This window comes from Manacus vitellinus, unplaced genomic scaffold (genome assembly GCF_001715985.3).
Source record: "Manacus vitellinus isolate BGI_N305 unplaced genomic scaffold, ASM171598v3 scaffold_1_pilon, whole genome shotgun sequence".
Lineage (NCBI taxonomy): Eukaryota > Metazoa > Chordata > Aves > Passeriformes > Pipridae > Manacus > Manacus vitellinus.
Window position 1 is genome coordinate 56,074,146 of NW_021939396.1, and position 26,724 is coordinate 56,100,869.

Genomic DNA, 26,724 nt, shown 5'->3' on the forward strand with positions numbered 1-26,724 from the left:
TCCCAGTGGAGGAGTGAGCGAGTGGCTATGTGATGCTTAGTTGACAGCTGGGATTAAACCCAGGAGTTTTAATGTTTAATCATCAATGAATCATAGGATTTCCTTAATTTATGGATGTGTATAATGTATTCAGACGCCTCATTCTCATTATTTTGGGTATTGCATATGTTGGAGACACTGTACCATTTATCTGCATCGGTGCACTTATGTCTCTTGAAACTTTTGGAAATGCTGCTCCATGTACATGGGCATTAGTCCTTGACTGTCTCTGATTTTAAGCCCCTGAAATGGAAAGTGTGTCCTTATGGAACTGCCCACCTAACTGTCCGTAAGGTGCTGTTAATTTGCACAGGATTGCATTAGTTACATGCAATCTAAGAAACATGCCAGAAAAGTAATAAAACAGATATAGCTGAAATATCTCGTGGTCCAGATTAAGTGTGAAGACATCCTTTTCAGACTCCTACCCAAGTTACGGGATTCGTTTTGCTGATGTAAACGAAACAATTCATAATAAAGCCATAAACAATGTTTAAAATCCATTCTCTGGAAACTGCAAAAGGCAGTTGTCCAAGATTCCCTTTTAGCAAAATAAGCTGTCTGAAGCACCTTTTTAGGAGCATAAGAGGAGGCTCCTAAGAATTCAGAATTGAGACACTGAGAAAATTAAACACACATGGACTCTTTGTTCCTTTTAAAATGTTCTTTCTTTTGCTTTACCGTAATTCTGCCTTTTACATTAAACAATATTTTCTATGTATGGAAGCTGTCTGGTCAAGTCTACTAATCCTGGCCAGAAGTACAAAAAAAAAAAGCTAAAGTCAAGTTAAACATGGTGAGAAAATACAATGAGGGAATGGGCTGTGGAAGCTCCAGCCAAACTTTGTCAAATACTGTGAGCTTCCAGCTGAGTTGAGAGTTTGAGGCAGAAGGTTTTTCTTAGATTTTTGAGAACAGAAGGAGCCACAAATCCATGACACACTTCTTTTTCTGAAAAATATTTTCTCTTGTTTCGTAGACAAGATGTTGAAATATAAACAGTTTCAAGTATTTCCAAGTTGTACATTCAGAACCCCCCACACACTAAACTTTTCCTTCTTTATTTGCGTTTGATTTGGGTTTTTTCCTTCATCAGAGAAAATGTAATGAAATGTGGTATTCTCTATCATTTCTAAGATCTGGAATCTGTTTCTTTGGTTGAGAAAAATATTAAGCTCAAGCATTATAGAGTGGTGACATGAGAATTTCTCAGATTTTTTTTTTTCCCAAGACTGATACACTCATTTTCTCAGTGGTAGATACACAGATGCTAGGGTTATCTGAAGCAGAAAGTTCACTGTTTGCTTCAGGCACTACATCTGACTGTAATCTTTCATTTTTCTGTCAGTCTTGTGTGGTGATTTTTGGTGTTAATGTGACATGCATTAGTCAATTAACCCTTAAAGTTCAGTTACAAAAAACATCCTCTTTTTCTCTTATGTGGAAGAGGTCCCTTATGTATGTGCCTCGTGAGACAGCTGTCATGAGACTTCATACACTGTTGTACCTATAAACTCAGGTCTATACCTCCTTGAAGAGAAGCCTGCAATTCCTGATAGCTGGTGGATTATCTAAGTAGGGGATTAAGTTCATGTATCATGGGTTTTTCATAGAATTATAAATCATATATTATAAATTATTCTAAATATGATTATAAATCATAAGCTTGTAATAGAGTTTGTAAGTCACTTTGGGTTAAGCAGCACTATGAGCACTTGTGCAGCTACAATAAATAAATTTATCATTTCACATAAACATTAGCTCAGAGCTTTCAGTATCCCACTCTTAATAGTTAAGTTTGTTAGGATCTTTTTCTTCTGTTACACTTTTGTGATACTTTAAAAAAACCTAATTACCCATGATGTAAATTTCCTATTATTTTGTTTTGTGTTTTCTCACTGCGTCTTCAATTCTTTCTCATAGACTTTTACGCATGTATCCCTAAAATCTGAAAATAAAAAACTTTCTTTAAAAAAGGAACATTAATCTCTTTTATGTATCCTCCCCTGGATTTTTTTTTTTTTTTTCAGTAATGACATAGCTCTAATTTTAGGGAAAGTGGCATTTCTTACCACTAAAAAGGTTTCATTAGTTCCTGCTATTTAGCAGTGCCAAGGTTATACCATAATATGTTGTAATTGCAGTTCCATTCCTACTTTTTTCCATTCCAACTCTCAATTTGCCTCCTGCCAAATTCTTGGCCTGGAATAAGTTCTGTGTTAGTCATTTGATTCACTTAAACCCTACTTAAAAAGGAGTTGTGTGTTTAACTCATCTAAAGAACTCTTACTCTGTTTGGGATTGTGGTACCTAATCTAAGAACTCTTTTATTGGTGGAAACTAATATAGCTTGCTTTAAGTGATTTATAAAGTGCTCATTAAATTTTCTTTCTGCCAGGGTTCCTCTCAGACTGTTCTAGCATTGATAAGTCAGAGTGAGTTCCACAAAACTCACATAACAATGACATTCTCTGCAGTATAACTGAATAATGGAAGCAGAGAAAAGAAGGGGTTGCATATGGACTTCTTTAATCTAAATTTCGGTTTTACCTTACAAAGTGTTATGCTTTTTTTTACTGTTGTTTTGAAAATTCAGGCATAATATACAAACCTACAGAAGATTTTTTCCAACTGACAAAGAATGCCTGAGCCATTCCACTTCACTGTGAAAGCTAATTTTTATGAGAAAAACAATGGACAAAAAAACCAAAGGACAATATATTGAAAGAATAAAGTTACCTTTATTAATTTTATCAGAAATAGATTGAGGAATCAGTGACTCCTTAGACAGAGCAAGAAGCTCTGTAGATGAAGTTGTGTAGCATAATAATGAACAAGTTTATGAATATTAAATTGATAGGAATGAGGACATCACTAACTCATTAATTCACCATTGCCTAAGGAGTAATTTTCCTTATGAATTTGTACTGAATGAAACATATGCAGTTAGAAAAACAGTCACACAAAGTTTGTCCAGTGAACACAAAAGATGTACAGCTCAAAAGGAAAACCATCATGTCTGTGATATCTATAGAAGTGACTCATATTTGCAGATCCCAGAGGGATTAGCATGAGTTGTCAACTGATCACTAGATATCCAAAATCATTGGTTTAATTCAAATGTTTCAAAGCTTTTAAATAAAATCACTGAGAATTGTATTGTGTTTGCCTAATGTATCAGCAGATAGCATATGTTCCTTCTGATGATCCTGAGGTAGCATGAACTGTGCCTTTTGGTTGAGTGCCTAATTTGCCTTCTCCCTTCATAACAATCATGTCATAGTCAAAGAAGGGCTTGTCTTAAAATATTTTGAGACCAGCGGCCATTTAGCTTTCATGTGCCTTTACATCCATTCATGAGCCCAAGAGATTTGTCATTTACTTACCTATATTCTAATTGCCTCTTTTTCATACATATGCTCTCCCGTAAGCATGCATTGTTGGATTAATATTCCTGAAGTTTAAAATGGCTAACAAAGTTTTTGCTGTGTAATATATGAGTGGAGAAGTAGCAGATTAAATAATTCATACATTATTAATCACATTAGGACTCATTGTTTCAACTGTACATTTTAACCTTTGAATTCCACAGTAAACAGCAGCAATAATTAATCTCATATGGCAGTTCTGGATAACTTAAGATGCTCTAGCAGCATGTGCTTTTCTCTCCAAGAGTCATAATAACATTTAACCTCCTACTTCAACATACAGGAGGACTGAAATGTCTCAGATTTGAAAACTAAAACAATTTAGTTTTAAGTGCCCCATTTAAAAAAAATCAACATCTAAACTCAAAATCTCTTAAATACAAAATGCTAAATAGATTTTGCAATGGTCTGCATATAGATACCATTTACAATAAAAGTGTCTATTTTGGCACTTAAATACTGTTTCATCTCTCCCCTAGCAAGCATATTTGCATGAGGTAATTAAAAAGGCTGGAACTTGGCACCTAATTATTTATACAGACAGTGTAAGAGTGTTAAACACTTCACAAAGGGCAATCCAGAAGGCCACATTTTGCACAGAGAACCATCTAGCCATCAATAATGCTAAGCACAAATAAATCCTTTTCTCCAAAGCTTTTGAATGTAGAATCATCGATTGAGGAGGAGGTTTGAAATACCCTCTATGCTGCGGCTGTATACTGTACAAACATAGAAAGAAGTAATCAAAATGCAAAGGCTGAAATTTGCACAAAAAAAAGAGCTTTGTTCGTGAATATATAGGGAACTGCAAACCCGTGCTTGCACGTACACGCACAGAGCATTGCAGAAGCATAAAGGGGCCCGCTTTTATACTTTTGTAGGCTTCATTTGTTGTCGGGAACTCTGATTCCTCTGCTTCAGCTGGCACATAGGTTTATTCTAAAGGTCATTTTAGTGTCTGAAGAGTTGGTTTTTGTATGTCGCACATGAAAAAATTGCAATGGAAGTTTTATTTTTCTCTCAGGCTTGGGTCTTCATTCTACTGGAACCAAGTTGAGTATAGCTTGACTGCCAATCACTACTTTTGAGCTGAGAAAGCTGCTTTAGCATGCTGGTCTTGGAAGGTTTGCCCAATATCTGTTTAATTCCCCCTGTTCTTTCAGGCAGTATAAATTCATTGTTCTCACAAATAATAAACTCACTTATGAGGAGTGACTGAGGTCACTTGGTTTGTTCAGCCTGGAGGAGACTGAGGGGAGACCTCATTGTGGTCTTCAACATCCTATGTGAGAGGAAGTGGAGGGTCAGGTACTGATCTCTTCACTCTTGCAATCAGCGACAGGACTCAAGGAAACAGCCCAAAGCTGAGGCACAAGAGGTTTACGCTGGATATCAGGAAAAGGCTTTTCACCCGAGGGGTGGTTGGGCACTGGAACAGGCTCCCCAGGGAAGTGGTCACAGCACCAAACCTGAGTTCAAGAAGCATTTGGACAACTCTCTCAGGCACATAGTGTGATCTTTGGGACTGTCCTGTGCAGTTGGACTCAATGATCCTGATGGGTCCCTTACAACTCAGCACATTCTATGATTCTTTAAAATATCTATTGGCATCTTTTTGTTAGCTTTACTAAGCTCTTCTGGAAGATGTGGGTATCCAGTAACTTCTGTTCTTCAAAAAGGGGTCAGTAGAGTGGTTTTGGTGTTTACTGTCATTCACAGATGGAAAGCAGTTCCAGAAATACTTCTGTATTCTGGACATAGTATGAGAGTAGAAACTCTATAGTGTAGAATTTTCCATGGTAATTCTTTATTTCAGTAGCTGTATTCTGACTTCATTAGTTGAATGTCATTACCAACAATGCTTTATATGTATGTATATTTATTATACACATTTCCAAACACAGTTATTATATATGTGATCCCACTGTATCCATGACTGTGTTGGACTATGTAACTGTAGAGGCTACTGGCTTTTTTTTTTTCCTATTGCTGTAGGTTTTCTTGCAATTTTTTTTTTCAAAAATCAATCAATAATCATGAAGATAATTAATATTTCCATCTATTAACTTAAATAATCAATTATTAATTTCATTCATTATGTCATTAATTAGAAAAAAAATTCTGCTCTTCTATAAAAAGCTATTAGTAAACAAAACCAAGATGATAATATTGAAATATTAATGGAAATATATTAATGGAGACAACATTCATTCAGAAACCAGAGAATTTTCTTGAACTGGTGAATACCTGGGATATTTTGGTTCAAACCTTTAAAACTGTTAAACAGCTGCACCCTTAATGAAATCCAAGTTACTTTGGGTGACTTTTTACTACTAAGGGAAATACAAACACACACATACACACACAAAAATGTTTAAAAACACATATAGAATAATATAAATGTTTTCATCCCAAAATATGTATATAACTAAATAAGAACATCTGAAAGAACTACCCAATTGACCATTTATGAGTAATTTCTTTAATTTTTTAGGTAGCGGTGATAAATGCTGCTTGGATACAAATCCACTTGCTAAATTTCAGGGTTTTTTTCACAAAGCACTTTGCTAAGGAGAAAACAAGCCTAATAATTGAAAACCCTGTCACAGACCTCCCAGCATTATCATACATTATGCCCCCCTCAAGTCTTTTATTGCAACTGTCATCTCACTCTAATTTAAATTAACTAAAGAACTATTAAAATATTGTCACATAGGGGAGATGGAGAGCACTTTACAGGCAGCACCTATTCGGTAGCTTTCTGGAAAAATCAGGCTATTTTTGATGAGTGCTTGACTGGTCCCACCAGCTCCTTTAATCTTCCGTTTATTTATAAGATACCAAAGGAAGGTTTGTCCCTTAGCCCCTGTTAGAGAAAATGCTATTAGCTACTGTGTCCCTCCTAATAGTACTTCTTTGCTATCGCAGTAAGTTATTACTATTATTGAACTATTAATAATGCTGTACTCTGTAGCGTGTGATTTATTTCTGCTGTACGTAGTCATTTGTCACATATTTTCTAAAAAGCTTTCATCTTATTAGAAAGAGGGGAGGGAGAGGTAGCATCTAATGGAATCTTTCAATCTCAGTGGCTCCAAACATCGTTTGATCTTTCTGACTTTTTGGAAGAAAATTTAGTCAGTGCTATAATTCACTGAGATCCTTCATCTACTTGATTACCCTGTCAGTGGCTGAAAAGTCAAATATAGCATTGTATTCACATGGCTTGCTTGAACCAGCACCAAAGCAGATTTTCACTTTTTTTTGCTATTTTTTTAAAAATTCCCTGTCCAACTTGGAAAATATTCCTCCTTTAAAATGGTACTTTAAATGGTCCCTGATACACTTTCTGAAAACAACATTTTCAGATGAATGACAGGAGAAATTTTATTTACCTGAAATGTGTGCTATTATGGCTGAAATTTCATCAAGTTGACTATAAAGGTAAATAAAAATTATCACTTATTGCAAAAACTGCATTTATTAGTTTGAATTTGAAACTGTCTGACCATAAGTATCATTTACAGTCAGGAATGGGATTAAGGACAGAAAATTATATAGTCTTGGGGATGATTCAGTGAAAAACCCTGAAGTTCTTTCAGATGATAACTGAGGGTTCCAAACCTATATTTAATGATAGAACAGGCTGGATCATCTATATTTCTGGTGACTTCCTCATCTAAGAGTACTGCCACTGCCACCAGAGAATAAAGAGCAACAACAGCAATGCAAAACAACAGTGGTCTGGAGAGGACCAAGGCATGAGTGAGCTGAAGCTATTTTGCATACACACTAGACATCAAGTGGACTAGCTTGCTGGAAATAAAAGAAACCCAAGGGATTAATGAAAATAGGAGGGAAAGTTTGTGGGGTTGGGACACAGAATGGGCTAAGCGCATGAAATAGGAGGAGATAGGAATGTGGTGATTAAATACATGAACCAGTAAGACAGAAATAGATGGGGAGACACTTCTGAATAAAAGCAAAAGGTAGTTGACTTCAGAATATGTGTATCATTCAGGAATAACATCTAGTCAGGAAGTGTAGAAGATATGAGTAAAATAGGACGAGTAGGTTGTCCAGGATAAGTGTTTGTCATTAGCAGTTGTTGAAAACACAGCCTCAAATACTAGACTTCACAGGTACTTTGCCTTTGTTATCAGGTGCTTCTTTAAGGCCCATAGGACAAATTTCTTAGAGAGAAAAAAAAAAAAAAAGAAAAATCAGTATGATTAGCTCTCAGCTTTAGAAGCACAGATGAAATGGAGGGCAGCCAAGAAAAAAGTGTTCCATACACGTGGAAGTAGTATCAAATAGCTGGCAAAAAGGACCATCAGAGAAATTAGAGCAGAAATAGTAATACACAGAAATAGAAATGTATATTAGCATTTATTATCTTGAGACTAATATTCTGTCTATGATATGAAGAATAGCTATAATATGAATGTTCCAGATTGACAAAATGGAGAAATATTTTAAAAGACTTTTCAAATGTTACCAAGGATACTCAAAATGGTTTTAATGGCATACATTAAATAGTCACAAACATGCCCAAGCTATTACATCTAAGTGTCCAGGGAAAACACGGTCACCTTTGCTGCATAAGGACCATGAATATACATTATATATCATTCTACATATAAGGAATTTGTACTCTTTCTCTTCTGTCACCAATACTGTTTTCTTTTTGGATAGCTATATATAAATATTTGATGAAGCCAGTAGGTATTGCATCTATAGTTCATGGGTTTTTTAGCCCTGGCATACTGAATCAGGGACAGAAGGGATTGACACATTCCAGTGTTCAGAGCAGTTCCATGGCTGTCATAAATTTCTTATAAAAGTATTGCTAAGTCAGCGTAGAACAGTAGGAGCCTAAACTCTGGAATATTGAATTAGACAAGTAAGCTCCAGTGGAAAAGAAGTTTGTTAGTGTTTTTTTCACAGCAAAGGACGATTTTTCATTCTGCTTTCAAACAATGCCCCAAGTTCCCTGGGCAGACAGCAGGCATGCTGTGCTTAAAAAATTTATGCATTACAGAAGATGGATTTCATAATTTTAGATTCTACTATCCTAAATTTGTTTTGCAGTCTTTGTTTTTCCCATTTTGTGACAGACATATGAAGGTGCATATCCTGTCAATTAATAGCATCGTAATGCTACGCAGAGAACTGGTCTGAGGGAATATTTGCCCCGAGTACATAGTGGCACTTACACACAATGGCCACAGTTCTTGCCATTCTTGCTTAAATCTTTATAGTTTAAGCAAAATCCTCATTAAGGTGGTATAAAATGTGTCTTTAGCCAGTACAGGATCAGTAGTTTCATACAGGACTCATAACAGATATTCAACAAAGAGAACCTAATCAGCATAACTGATTGCTATTAATCGGAGGGGAAAATATGCATTTATCAAAACATCAGAAAATGGCTGGCTGTTGCATCCCATGATGTTTTAGACAGAAGATATTATATGAGATACGAGATACTATAGGAAAATATGTAAGAAGCCCAAATGTGTAAATATAAACTGTAAATAATGCTTTCTACTTCTTTTTCATCCTTCTGTACTCTTTTCCTGTCCTTTTTCAGCAGGATCTGAGCTATGTGATTATCTATGGTGATTTTCTTTTGCAGGACTCTCTTCTTTTGTTTCTTTGTTTTTACACTTCTTTTATCCACTTACACCTTTTCCTACCCACTTACTAGTGTAATTGAACGGAGTGTCTTTTTTTATGTAACAAAATTTTCAAAATCTAATTTGAGGGTTCTTAAGACCTTATCAAACTGCTACTTACCTGAACGTAACTAAAGTTGATTTTAACTATCAGGCTAATGAGAAATCCTTACAGAGAGTTTTCTCACTGCTGGAAGCACTAGCACAAGAATATCCTATGCACAACCATACTTGGAGTTAGAGATGTCAGGTGAATGCACTGGGAGTTGTTTGATCCGTAACAGAATTGCTGCTGTTTGTATTTGAGATAACAGGGAAAATCTTCTCTTTCACTTCTGCCTGGCTTGTGTCAAAGAGGAAAAGTTAAAGCAAGTATGAAAGAAGTCATGTTTCCTCTCTAAATTAAATACCACATGTAGAGAGTTGGTGCAAGTTCAGTGAATTTTTTATACTTGTGGTGGAGGTTGTACATTTTCTGTAATTACTTTTTGATATTATTGTTGCACATCCACTTTACTGCCAGAGGCATTATTTGACTGCTTGTGTCTGCACACATATCTGGCTAAAGTTCAGACCAGAAACATGGCCTTTAGCTAAGATGTTCAATTGTTACTGTAAGCAGGTGAGAGATATACAGCTTTGGGTTTTCTAAACAAATCCCTGCCTTGTCTCATCCCTAGTGCTATTGCCCATCCCTGGGGTTGCTGCTGCAGGATGCTTCCAAACTGGAGTTGACAAGCCACTAGATTTGAGATTACTATTGATGAGTCCTTGGATATCATTAGTATATGTTAATTACTCATTAGTGCATGTAAATAGTGTGGTGAGTGTCTCTGGACAACACTGTGTGCCTATAATATTTGCATATGACTTTCTGAAAATTCCTCTGTGCTCATGCATTGGGTCTGGCTGAGCTGGAGTCCATTTCCCCATAGTAGCCCTCACAGTGCTGTGCTTTGCATTGGTAGCTAGAAGGGTGTTGATAACACACCAGTGTTTTGGCTACTGCTGAGCACAACATCAGCACTGTAACATTCCTTCATTATTTCTTCACATTTCTTGTGTCCAGCTTTTGGAATGAGAGAAAAATGAATGAGCATTCATTTTTCATAAACTGGAAAACTGATGTTGTAGCTATATATGTGATTACTTCACCTTTTTTTCCTGGTTCTGTGGCTCCAAACATGACTCTATATTAGTTCCTTAATAATTTTTACTTATATTCCCTTCATATTATTCATCAATCAAAAATATTCATTGCATTAGTTCATTCCTGTTCAACCCTTCAGAAATTTTTCCTTCTCTCCTTAATTGCATATACTTTTGATCAAAACACAGGAAATATCTATTTTGTATGCTGGCTGTCAAAATAAAATGTACAAAATAAAACACAGTATCTTCCTGCCTCACAGTAGGTGCAATTTGTTTCCAATAGCATTCAATGCATAGACAAGAGCTTAATGAGGCATTATAGAACAAATGCACTTGTAAATGATTTAAAATGTTAAATACTTAGTATCATATTTATAGACATGTGCAGATGCAAAACTGGTGTTTATTATAGAATTAGAACCACAGGATCACAGAATGGGTAAGGTTGGAAGGGAGCAAGTCTTTTTAACTTTTAGATTACGCACAATCAGGTACTCCAAATATTGTTGGCAATTCTACAATACTGTCCAGGGTCATGGCGTCCAAGCCTACCAAGTTCCTCAAAGATGAAGTAAAATTAACATATATACCTATGCAATTTCAGTCCCTGGCTGTTACTATGCTAACATTTATTAGCTGGCAAATGTCTTCTTAAAAAAAAGTTACTTCCTGAGAGAGAACTGAGTTAAGTTCAGAATTAAGTCCCATTGTGTTCAGAATTTATGCAGACCCTAGTGTCATCTGACAGGATTTCCATCTCAAACACCCAGGGCAAGGAGTAGTCTCAAACATAACAGTGACTGTAGGGCTCCAAAATAAAAAAGGAAAAACAAAGAAAATAAAGATCTTGGGTCACTAAGTTTTATTGCTTTTGTTATAGCAAGTAGTGATGTGCTGCCACAGGGCTCCTGTATTATTACACTATCATTTATTTTAACCAGTATTATTTGGGTTTTATATCTAACATTTTTGCATTTGTCAAAGGTATTCATGTAGATTAATGGTATTTCCCCTATGTTCTGCTAATAAAGACACTGAAAGAAACTGAGTACTATTTTTATGGGATGTATTTGTCTTCATCGGGGAATAATAGCTCTTAACAGGATTGCAGGAGTCCTGTAGCAAATATCTGTATTTGAATATGATCCCAGTTTCCAGGTCTTGGAACTTGTATCTCTCTCATTCAAAAGTGAGATGAAAAATGGTAGTCAAACCATGATGACTGAAAAGATTTAGTCAGAAAAATTTAGCTAACGGTAGTCTTTACAATCTCTTTATTTTTATCAAACCAATGTTTTTCATTAGTGTGTTGTGCAGCCAACCATAACGTCTGCTTCTGTACCAAAATGATAATAGTAATATACGAGTTCTTGGTTTATCTTTCACAAACCTGGTAAGAATAGATACTCGTCCAAGATGCTCTTAAATAGTATTTCATTATCATTATCAACAAGACCTGAGCTTAACAAACTAACAGAACTAATTATCTAACAACATTTTCATGTTCGTTCTATTTCTTAAACTGTCAACATTGCAAATGTCTTGTGTATTTAAGAACACCAGCAATTTTTTTTTAATAAATGTGACTTTTTCTTTAAAGAAAATGTTGCATTGTCAAAACTCTCCATTGACAAAAGGTTGTTTTGCTTATACAAATGCATTAATTACCTACATTAATTTCTTAAATAATATGAACTGAATACTGACACAAGAGGGTGTGTATTGCTTGTAGGGTTGCTTGTGCAACTTAGAATATTTCTTATTTAAAGTTGATGAAGCACAAACAGCACAGTTCAATTGTCCCCATCAAAATGTCTAGCTCATGTTTTATGAAATTAGTCTATGCAGGAAGAAACAAAAAATGGAGTTGTAGTAAAGTATTTGTATTCAACTTCTCAGACTCCAGAATATTTCTTCTAGTGGTGAAAAACAAATGTCTTGGATATTGGGTGTATTGGTTTTGTGTGACAAGGCTTTTGTAGCAGGGGAACTACAGAGGTGGCTTCGCCGAGAAGCTACCAGAAGCTTCCATGTCCAACAGAGGCAATGCCAGATAGTTCCAAGACAGACCTGCTGCTGGCCAAGGCCAAGCCCATCAGTGACAGTGGTAGCCCCTCTGGGATAATGTATTTAAGAAGGAGGGGGGGAGGACCTGCACAACAGCAACTGCAACCAGAGAGAGGAGTCAGAATATGTGAAAAACAGCCCTGCAGACACCAAGGTCAGTGAAGAAAGCAGGGGAGCATGGGTGCTCCAGGCACTAGAGCAAAGATTCCCCGTGAAGCTTGTGGTGAAGACCACTGTGAGGCAGCCTGGCTCCCAGTAGTCCATGAGGTCCACAGTGGAGCAGATATCCACCTGCACCTTGCGGAAGGGACTCATGCCAGAGCAATTGGTGAATGACTGCAGCCTATGGGAAGGTTTTACATAGGAGAAGTTTGTCTCTTGTGGGAGGGACCCCGTGCTGGAGTGGGGGAAGAGTGTGAGGAGTCCTGTTCCTGAGAAGGAAGCAGCAACAGAAACAACATGTGACTCAGGAGCCCTTCCTTATATTTTCTCTCCCCTGTCCAGCTGAGGATCAATACAGGAGCTTCGGTGGGCACTTGATGTCCACCTGGGGTCAACCTATCACACTATAGCTTAGTTTCTAGGATCTAGGACATATTAAACAGAGCCTTTGCACAGCATGTTTGCTATTACGCATGGATATATTTCATAATTGCTTGTCAATCTCCACATTCTACCTTTTATGCATTAGTTCAATAAAGCCCACTTTTCTGCTTTTTATACTGTAACTAACATTGAGAATTATTTACTATCCTTAACTATTCAGCACTAGTTAATTTTATTCTGGTACATCAAAGTAATTTAGTATAAACAAGAACATTTTAATGATAAGAGATGGGATAGTTTAGTGGACAAAAACAAGTCCCAGACAGAATCCTCCTTCTTATCAAAACTGAACCTAAGGAAAAAAACTAAAATATGTCTTTTTCCACTGTATCTTATGATAGACAGGGATAAAGCCTGTGTAAATGAAATAAAGAATTACAGTGCTAGTGAACAGTCATTCATATAGTCCAGAGAAATTCACAGCCTGCTTTCTGCACTTCCGTTAAGCAAAAAGTGGAAAGCATCTGACATGTAGGAATGGGTTTGGTGTCCCTGACATGCCCCACTTGTCTAAATGTGCTGCCACAGAGGGCATTACAGAGACAGTGAGTGTAGAGACAGCACAGGCAATGAGAAAAAGAAGTATCCCAAGAGGCATAATTACCAGTAGTACTGTGCAGAAATCTCTCCTGTCTGACGAAACAAAGAAAAACATGTTTTCATGAGAAAATTTTTGTTTCTGGTGTATTATACCACTTAAATGGTCTTTTTGTTTAGGCAGGAAAAGCAATAATCTTATAATGAAAAAATACTATTCGTACACAAATTCTCCCTATAAGAAGGAAAATATTTAGGGTATCATATCTCTTCTTAGAAAGACTAGCAGCGTATTCATCAGACTAGCACATGGGATTTTTGTTGCCATGACTGCATATAATATCTTAAAAAGATTTGCAACTTGGAATGCATTAAGAGTCTCTAGGAAATATTAGAAGAAAGGACTGCTGGATTCTTTTGAGTGGTGGAGTTCCACCTATCTGGGAACAAATCATCATCACTCATTTCCACTCCATCTGTGAACATTTTCCTTCTCAAAATTGCAAAATGTTTCCATTAATTGTCTTGGTAGGAAAGTTACATTTATAGCATAGAAATCCTTTAGTTCATTTATTTGAAAACACTGAGGATGACTCAAGAAATACAAGATCTGACCTTGAACAAATCTTCATGGCTAAGCTCCATGATCAAGTTACTGAGCCATATCAGAGGTGCGGTAATACTTGAATTTCCTTGTACTAACTCGAGCCAAATTCAAGGAGATTCCACTATCTATATCTCATGAGCATGTTCAAGAGCAGTGGAAAGTTACTCACCTCAGCTTAAGTGCAATAACAAGACAATAAAGTACGGAGGAATGTCTATAGTTGGCAATTAGTAGCTATCATGCATAATTGATTTTTCATGTTGTATTTTCTTGCCAGTAAATAACCGTCATTAAGGGGGCAGGCAGATGCCTCGTATATCAGAATATTTTAGTATTTGCTTCTCAGGTCATAAAATGGCCAGGATATCCATTTGACACTCCAGATAAAACTCTAAAATGCTGACAGCAAGTTTAACTCATTATTCCCATAAGGAATGCATAACAGACCACACTCAGAGTCTCTGTCTATTTGTTCTGAATGTCACCCTTTGTATCATTTCTGTGCTTCACATTGTTGATTTTCATTTTCCTTTCACATATTTTTCACAGGACTTTTTCCTAGCTTTCACTGACCTTGCTCCAACTTCAGGTCTCTCTAAGCACGGCTGTTGTCAGTCGTATATGTGAATAAATTACACGTCATACACATTTCCTGTTAATTGTCTTCTCTCTGCTTCACCCATAGACCTTTCCTAGATCCCGTACATATTATGTTTATGTAGTTATCTTTTTTCTTATTGCGTCCCCCATATATCCCTTTTTAGCCTGCTCTGTAGTAAGTTAGGATGCTTATAACCATTTTCTTCTTTCTTCCTCTGTTTTTCTATCCTTTCTACATAGAATTTGACTTACAATTTCTTAAAAATAGACATAGTTTATTTTTTAGTTTTCTTGATAAGTATTCCTAGGTATAAAGAGAGCTTTTTATCTAAAAATGCTCCTGCCACAAAGAGTTTATTTGCTTTCCTTAGTTTTTTTTTTTGTTTTCTCGGAAAAGAACAACTTTGGCAAGTAAGCAAGCTAAAATTTGTTGAAGGTTGGAATGAGCAAAGAATTTGGACCCTCAGGGAAGCTTTGCATTCATTTTATAGTGAGGTCTACTGTTTGGCTGGCCTGTCTTTAGTGTATGCTGTGTGTATCTTCCTCGCACACAAAGAACAAACAGGATTTCTGTCAAAATGGCTTAACTCAAGTTAACAACAAACAAGGAAAGAATAAAAGTTAGATATCCACAAGAGAGATAGTGTTCCTGTGTCTCCACTGATAATCTAATTAAATTGGAGTCAAAAATTGCTATAGTTTTCACCACTTTTTAGAAAATCAAAGCTATAGCAACACAAGAAATAAGTGTCTCAGTTCAGAGTTAAATACTGCATACCAATTAGTTTTTTCATGACTGGCAGCCACAGCTTCAAGCCTTTAAAAGAAAGGCTGACTTTTATTTACTGCTCATCTTAAGAGTAATAGGTCTGGTCTCATATGTGGGATCTGACCATTTCTTCAGCATAGAGGAAATAAGCACTAGCTAATTAAGCATTTCTGAGGTGGATCAAGAACTGGCTAAGTGGCAGAGCTCAGAGGATTGTGACAGCGGAGTAGAATCCAGTTGGAGGCCTGTAGTCAGTGGCCAATGGTATCCTGGGGTGCATCAGGAAGAGCTCAGCCAGCAGGTTGAGGGAGGTGATTGTCCCCTTCTACTCAGCTGTTAGTGGCCATATGTCCAGTTCTGGTCTCCTCGGTACAAGAAAGACAAGGAGCTACTGGAAGAGGCCCAGTGGAGGGCCACAGGGATGATTAGGGATCTGGAGCATCTCTCTTATGAGGAGAGACTGCTGGAGCTGGACCTATTTATTCAAGAGAAGAGAAGACTGAGAGGGGATCTCATCAATACATTTAAATATCTCAAAGACAGGTACCAAGTGATGGTGACAGACTTTTTTGGTGATGCCTGGCAACAGGATGAGGAGCAATGGCTATAAACACAAGAACTTTCCCCTTAACATGAGGAGGAACTTCTTTAGGTTGAGGGTAGAGCACTGGAACAAGCTGCCCAGGGAGGTTGTGGAGTCTCACTCTCTGGAAACATTTAAAACCCGCTTGGACATATTCTTGTGTAACCTGCTCTAGTTGACCCTGCCTTGGCAGGGAGGTTGGACTAAATGATGTCCAGAGGTCCTTTCCAACCCTAACTATTCTGTGATTCTTTGATTCTGTGAACTTAATTTCCTTGAAGTGTCTGAGTAAACAGCTCCACTGTTTTAAACAAATCACTTTTCCCACACACCGCGTGGAGTATGCAACAGTAATTGCATCCAGCTTCATACTGGTAACTTTTAGCACTCTGATTACTGGACAATACCTATTCATGATCTGTTCATTTAAAAATTTAAAGGCCATTTTTATTTCAAGAACTAGAAATGCTAAACTAAAATAGTGGTTATTTATTATGTATTAGTTATTAATAGCTGTAGTTATTAGTAGCAGTTATTAACAGTAAACATTTTTAGTATGTTTTTCCAGTTCCTATTTGAGTTCCTTTTTTAGTTACTTTTAAGTAATTTGATACATTTTTGAGTATAGAAATCAGACATTATTTCTTTAATCCTAAATTATTTGTTGGTAAACATTTGGTAAATTATTTGTTGGTAAAAATTAGATGTAAATATATGAAGAGCTAAAATTTTTCTCCTTACAGTTGCAAGTTATCTTTTATTTTAAAACAAGGAAATAATTTTTCTGGGCATCTCAGTTTTCAGACAACCTTCATTATCATGAAAATGCATTTTATCCTTAACCAAAATAGTGAAATGAAGCTGAGATGTCAAATTATTATCCTCTCATGCAGTTTTCTGAATATTGCACTATGAAACTTTTAAGACACTTCAATCATGACATGATAGCATGAACTGCTATTCAGCAAAAAGTGCTATTTTTAAATGATGGTCAAGTCAAGTCAACAGTTTCCGTTTTGAAGGGAATTCTACAAGGTTAATACATAGCGTTGATTCTGATCTAAAAGACTGAAGTTACATAGTGAGCAGAGGCAGTGGGAAACCATTATATGAATTTGGGAAATGTTGAAAAAATCTGACAATAGTGGTGGGAAAACCTTTTTGACTTGAACAGAAATTTTTCCTTGAATAAAAGCAAGAGATTTCACTGTTGATCTCTGAATCCAGCTTGTCCTAGGCCACAAGCTTAGCTCTCACCTTATCACTATTCTTTCTCCTGGCTCTTGAGCCAGATCTACTAACAATGACGATTGTGAAAAGCTGTTGCAGTATTTTAAGAATTAAAAAATTTGCAATTATTTGCAACACTGTTTATCTACTGGTGTCATTGTCTATCCTGTTATATCATTCTCTAATAATACAGGCAAAAACCCCACATTTTCCTATTTCAGTCAAAGGACTTCATACATTTTAATGCATTGAATCCTTAAATATTCTAAAGCATAGGTTAATGACATCCCTGTTTTAAAGTTGAAAAACACAGAAATAGATCAGCATTTTTCAAGCCCCTGCAGATTGTAAGTCTCTCATAAAAAAATTAAACTATACAAAATCATTGACTTTTTTGACAGTGAAGGTCATACTGAGTTGGTAGAGCTGCACTGCTTAATTGTGACAGTACAGGAAAATAAGAGGTCCACACCTTTGTCCTGCCTTTTCTCTAAAGTGATTCTAGGGCATGTAAAAGTTATGAAAATGCTATTAAATTGGCAACTGATTGACCATGTGTTCTTTGAACATAGAGAAATTTGAATTTTCCCACAATTATTTAATTTTTACTTGTAATAAAGCAACACATTAGCATGGCTAAACCTGAAATTGAAGCTTTATATGGACAGTTATCTGGCATCTAAGAAGGCTGTGGAGAAAATGGGGTTTTGGTTTACTGACTATGTTTTGACTATAAATAGAACAAGACAAGAAGTCTTGTTTCAGCTCATGGACTTGTCCATTCCTGTTAGCCAGATGAGTAAAGGTCCTCTGCTTTTTTGGCAGGACCCTTAAGCTTAGGAGAGCACACTTACCCCTTTCCCTGTCCCCATCTCCATCATACTTAGGAGCGCTTCTATTTTAGTCTGTTTCCTTGTTCTAGAAAGACTGAGAGTAACCCTAATGATGCTACTGATCTTGATTTGTAACTGGAAAAGAATAGAACAGAAAAAAGACAAGACAACACTAACTGGACTAGAATAGACTAGACTAGAAGGTCTAAACTCAGATTTTCATCTGATCAAAGGAATAGTGTTACGAGGAGCTGAACAGGAAAACTTTACTCTGGTAAAGGGATTCATCTCCTTGGGAGACAGATTATTAATAATAAGTTTAGACAGATGAAAGAAAGTTTTATGCTAACAATTTTTTCTGCTTTTGCCTGGCTCAAATGTGCCAGATAACAACTGCTTCATTTTGGGGGGCTTCAAGTCCTGTTAAACTTCAAAGCAAGTTAGGGGAATTCAGCACTTTAAGAAATGATGCCCACAATTCTCCTCCACCTTCAGTTTTGAGCAGCTGTGTGCACATCATCTGTTGTTAGCCAGGGAAGCCCACAGGGGAAGGCTACCATCAACAGCTTTCCAACATTGGCATGACATGTCCACCGCAGCCACCTGTTGGGGTTGGGAAGCAGGGCCCTGCAGCACTGTCCTGAGTGGTGGGTCAGGTGCCAGGGCAATGCCACAGCCCACACCATTGCCTTCACCAGGGCCCACATAGGCAGTGCAGACCCTACTCTGATCGGCAACAGTGGTGGTTGGGGTTTGCATGCTGAAAACATACAGCTAAGTCCTGAATTTTAATCATGCCCAGTTGTCCACTTCCTTGTTTTTATCCCTGTAGGATTTTGCATCCTCTGAAACCAACAAAAAGATCATATTTTCCTTCAGTTTCTGAAACCCCATCATTTTTTCCAGACTTTCCATTTCATGCTGTTTGAATTTTATTAAGATCTTCTCACACAAAAGCAGAGTACCAGCTATATGATGCCCTGAGGGATATGAAAGGCTGTTGCCATAATGTCACAAAGCTCTGGAGACAATTTATTTCTACCAGAAGCTCTTTGGAGGACTGTGGCTAAGGTTATAAAATATCTTAAATGTTTACAGCAGGGATCTTGATCTCCATTGGAATTTAATACAAAACCTTTTTTTTGTTTTAATCTATTAATTGGCACATCATGTTAACACTGATTAAGTAGTACCTGTCTACAAAATGAATTATATTTTATTTACATCTTACAATGAAGAAAACTGGGTTTTATTCCAGAATTATGGATAATGTCAATATGGATAATATTAATTATATATTTTTAAGACTATGACTTTCTTTTCAACACTCAGTTGATCATTTGTAAGTATTTGCACCAGGTATTTTCCAGAAGTACCTCTGTTTACTCTTTCTGCCTCCAGTACTTTTTATTCTTCCCAAACACAGGCATGCATAAGTTCTTTGTAGGAGGCTCACAGCAGCATGTCTCCTCCAGTGAACAGGGAAACATTTTGTAAGTGTTAATAAGATTTTATTTTCACTGGTCAACCTTGAAATCAAAAGCAACTGCTGAACCCCAGCAGTCCCTTAGCAGCTCAACAGTCCTGCTAAGATGACTTTTGAAATAAAATTGTTTAGGAAGCTGTATTCTAATTTGACAAAAAGATAAGTCTCATGAAAAAAATTATTCCATTTCCTAAAAACTGAAATATAATTGTGTGTGTGTATGCATGTAATATAGAAGGAGATGTATATATATATACAAAAATTAATTAATTTAATGTGAAAATATTTTGTAAAATTCAGTGTATGAATAATCATACAGAATCTGGGATACAAATTCTAAAGATATGTTAGACTATTTGGGACATATTTTAATAAACTATTTTGTAATTCTGTATGTTTCAGACTTTCTGGGACCATGCTGAAGGTGCTGAGATATTAACAAAATTCGATATTCTAAAAATAATATAAACATCCAAAACATTAAAGTAATCTGGTGTTTTAGGCAAATCTAAATCCTCCTGTTGTTGAAGCATGGTGTACATCGGTGACTAAGTCAACAATTTTCTATCACAGATAACTGAAAATCTTTACTGGAAGTATCAGGCCAAATAAAAAGGATTTTTTAAGTTCCATTTCTAAAATTGCAAGAAGTCGATAAAAATACAGAAATCAGATACTGCTAATATGATGGAACTACTAATATAAATCCATCAAATTGCAGCACTCTTTAACACCATATACACCCTCCAACAATAATCTAACATTATTCTCTATTCCCATTTCCTGTATCACCCAGTACTACTCTTCTTTCTCAAAATAATACCCCACTTATACCACAGATAAGGATAGCAGCAGTTGCTCTCTCAAAAGAAGAAAGTAAATTTTGTTTCTGGAGGATTTTTTTCGTTATTTATCTTCTTATATGACAGAAATACTACTCCCATTCTCAAATAGACTTTTGTAGAATGGCTTTTGTAATTATCAACATAGCTTTTGATGTTGCCTCACATAAATGCACTGAGATAGTTATAATTTAACCCTTTTAACGCTGTCTTTCCATACAGCTTCTTTGTAATAATTAACCATAATAGAATTTTTAATTGGTCAACGTTCTTTTAAAATGTCAGATTTTCAAAGTCATGATGTTCTATGCTCTTCTGGCATCAGTTGATTAAAATAATTAAATTTATTTCCCACTCACCAGTGCAGACATTTGGAAAAATGCTGGTAATAACTGACTCTTACCTCAAGTTTTTATTCTATGCTAAACTTGCTTTTCACTATCCAGACGATGACTAAAAATGAATTTAAAGATTACATTCATGAAGTTCTGCCCATCTCTTGGGATTTTTCTGTCTCCAATTATAAGAATAACTGCAAATGTTTGGAATTTCAGAGTTTAACTACAAAAGTTGACATTTTCCATTGTGAGATGTGTACTTCTTATAGTAGTTAGGAAAAATTACACAGTATTCATTTTTTTTCTTTCCATTTTGCCTAAATCTCCCTGCAGGATGTGTGACACAGGAGAAGGGCTGTTCACGTTTCAAACACGGGAAGGAGAAATGATATATCAGAAAGTCCATTCTGCAACACTGGCAATAGCAGAACAACATGAAAGATTAATGATGGAAATGGAGCAGAAGGCAAGGGTAAGGTCCTTTCACTAAAAAACTTTAACCGTATAAAAATTGGTAATAAACCAAAGAATTATGGAGTAACAGCAGTCTGTTGATTCAGCTGCAGTGATGGTATTAGCTGTGTGGCTAAGACAGAACAGACTTTCAGATTTATGTATTTTCATGGTCAGGTATCTTCAGCACACGTAAGACAATGATCTGTTGTTGGTGACTTTTTTGGAACAGTGGATACCATTAGACATGAGATCCATGGTCACCCTCTCTAAAATTGTGGCTCTGTTACTCAAAGATTAAGCCTTTGTGTGTTGACTATCGATGAATGAGTGTTAATTGTGCCTCATGGCCTCACAGGTGGAAAAAATACCACTATAAACACTCGCTAGGTGACAGCAAAAGTGTTCGGTTGTTGTTAATGCCTGAAAGAAATTATTTTCCCTACGTTATGATAAGCAGCAATGCAATGTTAGTTCAAAAAGACCTATTTTAATATTAGTGGTTCAGAATTTCAAATTTGCGCAAGTGATGTTTAAATGACTACTAGCAAAAAGTTTGGAGTTTTTTAAGACAGTAAGAAAAAAAGTTTTCTCTGTGTTCTTAGAAGTAGAAATGGTCTTTAACAATCGTTCTGGAAAGCTACCTTTCAACTGTGCTTTGAAAGTATCTTTATATTCACCAGAAAGGAAATATATGAGGAGGCCAGGGAACCTGGTCTGCACGCTTTTCTTCTCAGATGGCCACGTATCTTCTTCCCTGGAAAGGGATTTGAGGGTAATTGTACCATTTCCAGTGACCTTCTCTTCCTTCCTTCCCTCATGATCCTATCCCCCCACAATCCACAAGTGTCAAAATATTTTCTTCACAGTCATAAGACAAAGACTCTTGCTAAGAGCAACCTTAGACCCCAATGTTCAACTTCTCCTAATTACTCCTCAGAGAAGTCTATCTTCCTCTATTCACTGAAAAATAAACTTGAAAAATACTTAGATTTCCACACAAATCTCTTATGTTGAATGTTCCTCTCAGACTCTGCATGTCTGTAAGAAAAATCTGAGTTGAGAAGCCATAAAAAGGTATTTTTTGGTGGTTTATGGAGAAAGATAGATGAGTTTTTCCTCCAAAGTAGGAGCATTTGCATAGTAGCTGAGATGACAAAATTTGGCCATAAAACACAGGAACAGGAGAGTTCACAATCAAGATTACAATAAGTTTAGGGATACAGGAGCAATTACTGGAAAGCCTAACACAAGATGGAGTGAGTGTAAGTGCATGTGAAGTAGTAGAAGGGCTGGCAAGAAATAACTGAATTCTACTGGGCAAAAAGTGATTGAATAATAGTCAAAAAGCATGAAAAACCACCATTATAAGTATGTTTGCTTTTAAAGTGTCCACACCAGTAAGAGAAATTAGGACATTTTCATGCTGCCAAAGAACTTAGACCAGGATCATAGAGGATTTTTCTTTCACGGAACCATCACTTTCAGCTCTTCCTGTCAATTATCAGCTTTGCTGCTTAGCGAAGCCATTTCCATTCTGCCATCGGATGACTTCCTTAAAACCTCATTTATGAAGGCTGTGGCCATATGGTGCGTAATATCAAACTCCGAGAGCAGGCTGAGAAATAGAAATGACTCATCAGCCACACAGTGTAAGATGTACTTGGCTCCTGAACGAGGCTGCACTGTGATCTGCAGAGGGAGATAAGTAGAGGCCCACATAGGCTACTGTAGGCTGCATGGAAACTGTGGGTTGTGTTAAACAGGCTGAAAAGCCTGATTTTATCCTTCAACTAATAAGCTAATGTTAGCTTGAATTTAGAAACTCCGCTGCTCCTGACTGACACGGTAATGAACATTTAAGGGGTCATCTGTGTCATCTGCAACATTTGACTTGCATTCATATTAGAAACAAAACCTGAAGATATCAAATAGACTAAGTATATATTACATAGCTTTTATCAAGTATAATTGCTTCTCCAATATCTAATTCCAACAGTTTCACCAAAACCTATGTATATTTTTTCCATAAAATCTGAAATTAAAATGCAGGTAAAAGTATATTTTAAATCAGGGATTTAGCTGCCATAAGTGTCTTTCAGTGATTTTTTTTTACTGGAGCAACCTTGATGAACTATATAGATAATGGTTAATTTTCATAATGAATATACAAAGTACATCACCTTAATAATAAAAAAAAGCAAAAAATAACTCACAAAACACACCAAAAAAACCCCCAGAAACAAATTCTGGTAGAAGAAAAGAGGTAAAATTAGTTACTGCCACCAGAGACTTATCAGATAAAGGTATTGCAGGCAGCCACAGGCCACACTTACTCCATTTATGGACGTCTCAGCACACAAAAATTCTGTTTCTGAATGCTAAACAATAAATTCGTTTTAATGCTAAGAAATCTTTTGCTCAAGCTAGGTAACATGCTGGATAACTATGTTAATAAAAGAGAGACTTCAGAAGGAAACTAATTCTTCCCATTAGTGCGTGGACTGGAAACAAAATTCTGTTCTGTGGCAGTTCATACAGCACCAAGTCTGCCTCATTGTCACCCTGAGCAGGAGAAGCCCAGTCAGTTTAAACAGGCGGTCATGTGCACACTTTCATCTTCTGCTCATTTGCCTTTCAAATAATCCTTTCAATAATCCCTTCATAACACTTGAAGAAAGACCTGAAATATGAGATCAATAGTCACTGACATAGGTGTGGATTCGAGTTGGTTGTCAGTTTTACTGAGATCAAAGCAGACAGGATTTTATTCAAATATTACAGCAAAGTGGACAGTGATCTAATTTACCTCAGGTGGTTTTCTTGATTAAGTTTGAAACATTACACTGGCAGAGCTATAGTGTTTTATGCTCGCTTTGTTTGGGACAATAACAAATTTGGGTTAATGCTGGTACTTAAATCTAAATTCTTTTCAGAGAAATTGTTATCTGTATATCCGCTTTTTTCAGTCTTTGTTTTTTTGATGAATCAGTGTAATACAGATGATAATTCTGTTTTGTGGTTGTTTTGCATGAGAGAGGGCAATATCGCAGTGTTTTGTTAGTGGGTTTAATTTCAACATAACAAATTAATTAAAAAGAACAATGATAGTCTTTCTATTTACATGATATTATTTTTTCCTGTTCTGTTACCTATAGGAGAGTGTCAGCAACTCTGTTTTTATCATCTGAACAATCTGCATTCTTACAAATCTAGTGGTTTTTCCCTCTCCCTCCCCTCTCTGCTCCCTACCCACCTTGTTTGGGTTTTTTTTATGTAATGTTTAGAAATCTGGTTGGATTGTCAGTCTTGAAATTACTGTGAAAAAAAAAAAAGTATTAGCCTCAAGAATAGCACGTGTCCCCACTACCTGTAGTGTGGTGTTGAGCATGGAAAATGCATTTCTGAGTGTCTTAACAGCCAGCTCTATCACCCTCCCCTGTCCCCAGGCTGGACTGCAAGCTCCTTTTCATCTTCCTTTCTGTTAATTTAGGTGCCTATCTGACTCGGTGAGTTCAGTTCAGTTTGTTAATTTGGCCAAAGAAAACCCCAAAACCACCTAACTAAAAGGAGAAGGATTCTGCAGGTTTACTGAACTGAATTGGTTTACAGGCAGCAATGAACCATTATATCTTCTCAGTTGACCCGTCCTGAGGAGAAAAGGAAAAAGAATAATTCATGCTGCATAAACGCTTCACTTACATAAATACTGAGTATCCTCCTCCTTGCAATCAGGAGATGATGTTCGGTTTGGTGATCTTTTTTAAAAGAATCTCAGTTCAGATGGTTTTCACACATCAGCATCTGAACAGTTGTACTCAGCAGCACTTGTCTATCTAACCTCTGCACCAGGGTGACAACATGCCATTGGAATTTTAACACCTGATTTCCTCTCTAATGCCAGCTTTGATCTTCTGCCATTCAACCTCCACTGAAAACACTCCTGATATAACTTCTGCCCCCACTGTTGTTCAAGTATAAAATGGGGGGTTAAGAGCTGTAGATTTCCTATGTTATGACTCCACATATGAGGGAGGCATGCTGAGGAAATACTCATACCTTTGTAGCCCTATAAATTACTTCTTTCAAGAGCTGCCAGCAAAAACTTATTATGCAATCTCAAAAGAATAAAAATTTACAATGTGTAAAAAAATAACTCTAAATAAGATAGCACTAAAGTTGATGTTAACCAGCTGAAGTTAATCAAACATGAATAAAACTGAAGTATAAATGCAGGAATAAATGATAATGGCCCAAGTTTCATGACTTACTATCATTGAAATTTTCTATGACACTTGTTTTACTTTAGACAGCAGAGCTATAAAAATGCCATTTTAGATTGTGATCTTTTTAACATTTCCCAGAAGATAAATACCTCTATGAACATTGCGTCTGTATATTTTTTCTTCTATTCTCACTATTTACAAGTCTTGTTTAAAATTCAACTTAATGTAAGTGGAAAAGTCATCATGACAGATTTCTGTCATTTAAAAAAAGATAGTATCAGTGAGTTTTTATATTATTTCTTTAAAAAACATTATTAGGAGGGAAATAATAAATGTGTCAAAGAAGACAAATATCAGGCAATGGAACTGGGCTTAAGGAGAGGTTGAAGAGGAAGGTGGTTAAGAAATAAGCCTGAGAGTCGTTTAATCTTTCTCTTTCTTATCTGAAAAAAAATGAAGAGGGTAGCAGTATTTCATAAGACTGGTCAGAGGATAAATATAAACTGCTGTCAGACACTATTAATAAGAATGGAAATAGAATTAAGAAGGTTAATGAAGACTGTCTTAGGATCAGAAAAAACAACTCTGTATCTGGAGAAAATAGCATTGGTTTAATAGGGAACTTTTAATTTATCTTTGTTTTGTAAACAAGTCTGTATTATCTATAACTTCACATATTTTGAACCTGATCACAACCTAAATACATACTAAAAACATTACAGGGTCGAACATCATCAACAGACATATTAAACATTCTAAATTTCAATTTTAACATGACGGTTTCAATTTGAAGCATCCTACCTTTTCCACTGCATCTTCAGAGCTTTGACTGGTTTATTTATGTCTCTGTGCAATGGTATGCCTATCACATATTATTTTCAAGTTGTGAAGTATGGGAAATACTAGTGGATGCTGCTGACACAGTGAATGTATGAAATATTTAGTTAAATACATTTTATATGTTTTTGGGCTTCATTTCAGCACTGCAATTTACTTAATATAACAAAGCCCCTTTATGTTGTAATTCTGCCTAAGTGCATTTGAGTTGACTCAATACCTGAAGGAGAAACAGAAGAAAATTCTACAGTTCATTCATAGATGATCCCATGTCATGACATATTGGTCTCTTAGTGTGTTTTCTTCTCTTTCTAAATTATATATAAGCTCAAGTACTGAGATTCTAAATGCATATAGTCATTCATAAACTCATGTACTTTATGGAAGTTAAAGTATAGCCTCAGGTCAGTTAT

At 36.2% G+C, this 26,724-nt stretch overlaps 1 protein-coding gene across 1 annotated transcript in view; it reads left to right on the top strand.

The window, feature by feature from the left end:
• The window catches only part of DOK6 (docking protein 6), a 268,016-nt gene that overhangs the window by 183,492 nt on the left and 57,800 nt on the right, over positions 1 to 26,724 (top strand). The window contains exon 6 of the mRNA XM_029959396.1: positions 21,129 to 21,267. Coding sequence (XP_029815256.1) covers positions 21,129 to 21,267 — 139 coding nt within the window. The remainder of the gene's footprint in view (positions 1 to 21,128; positions 21,268 to 26,724) is intronic.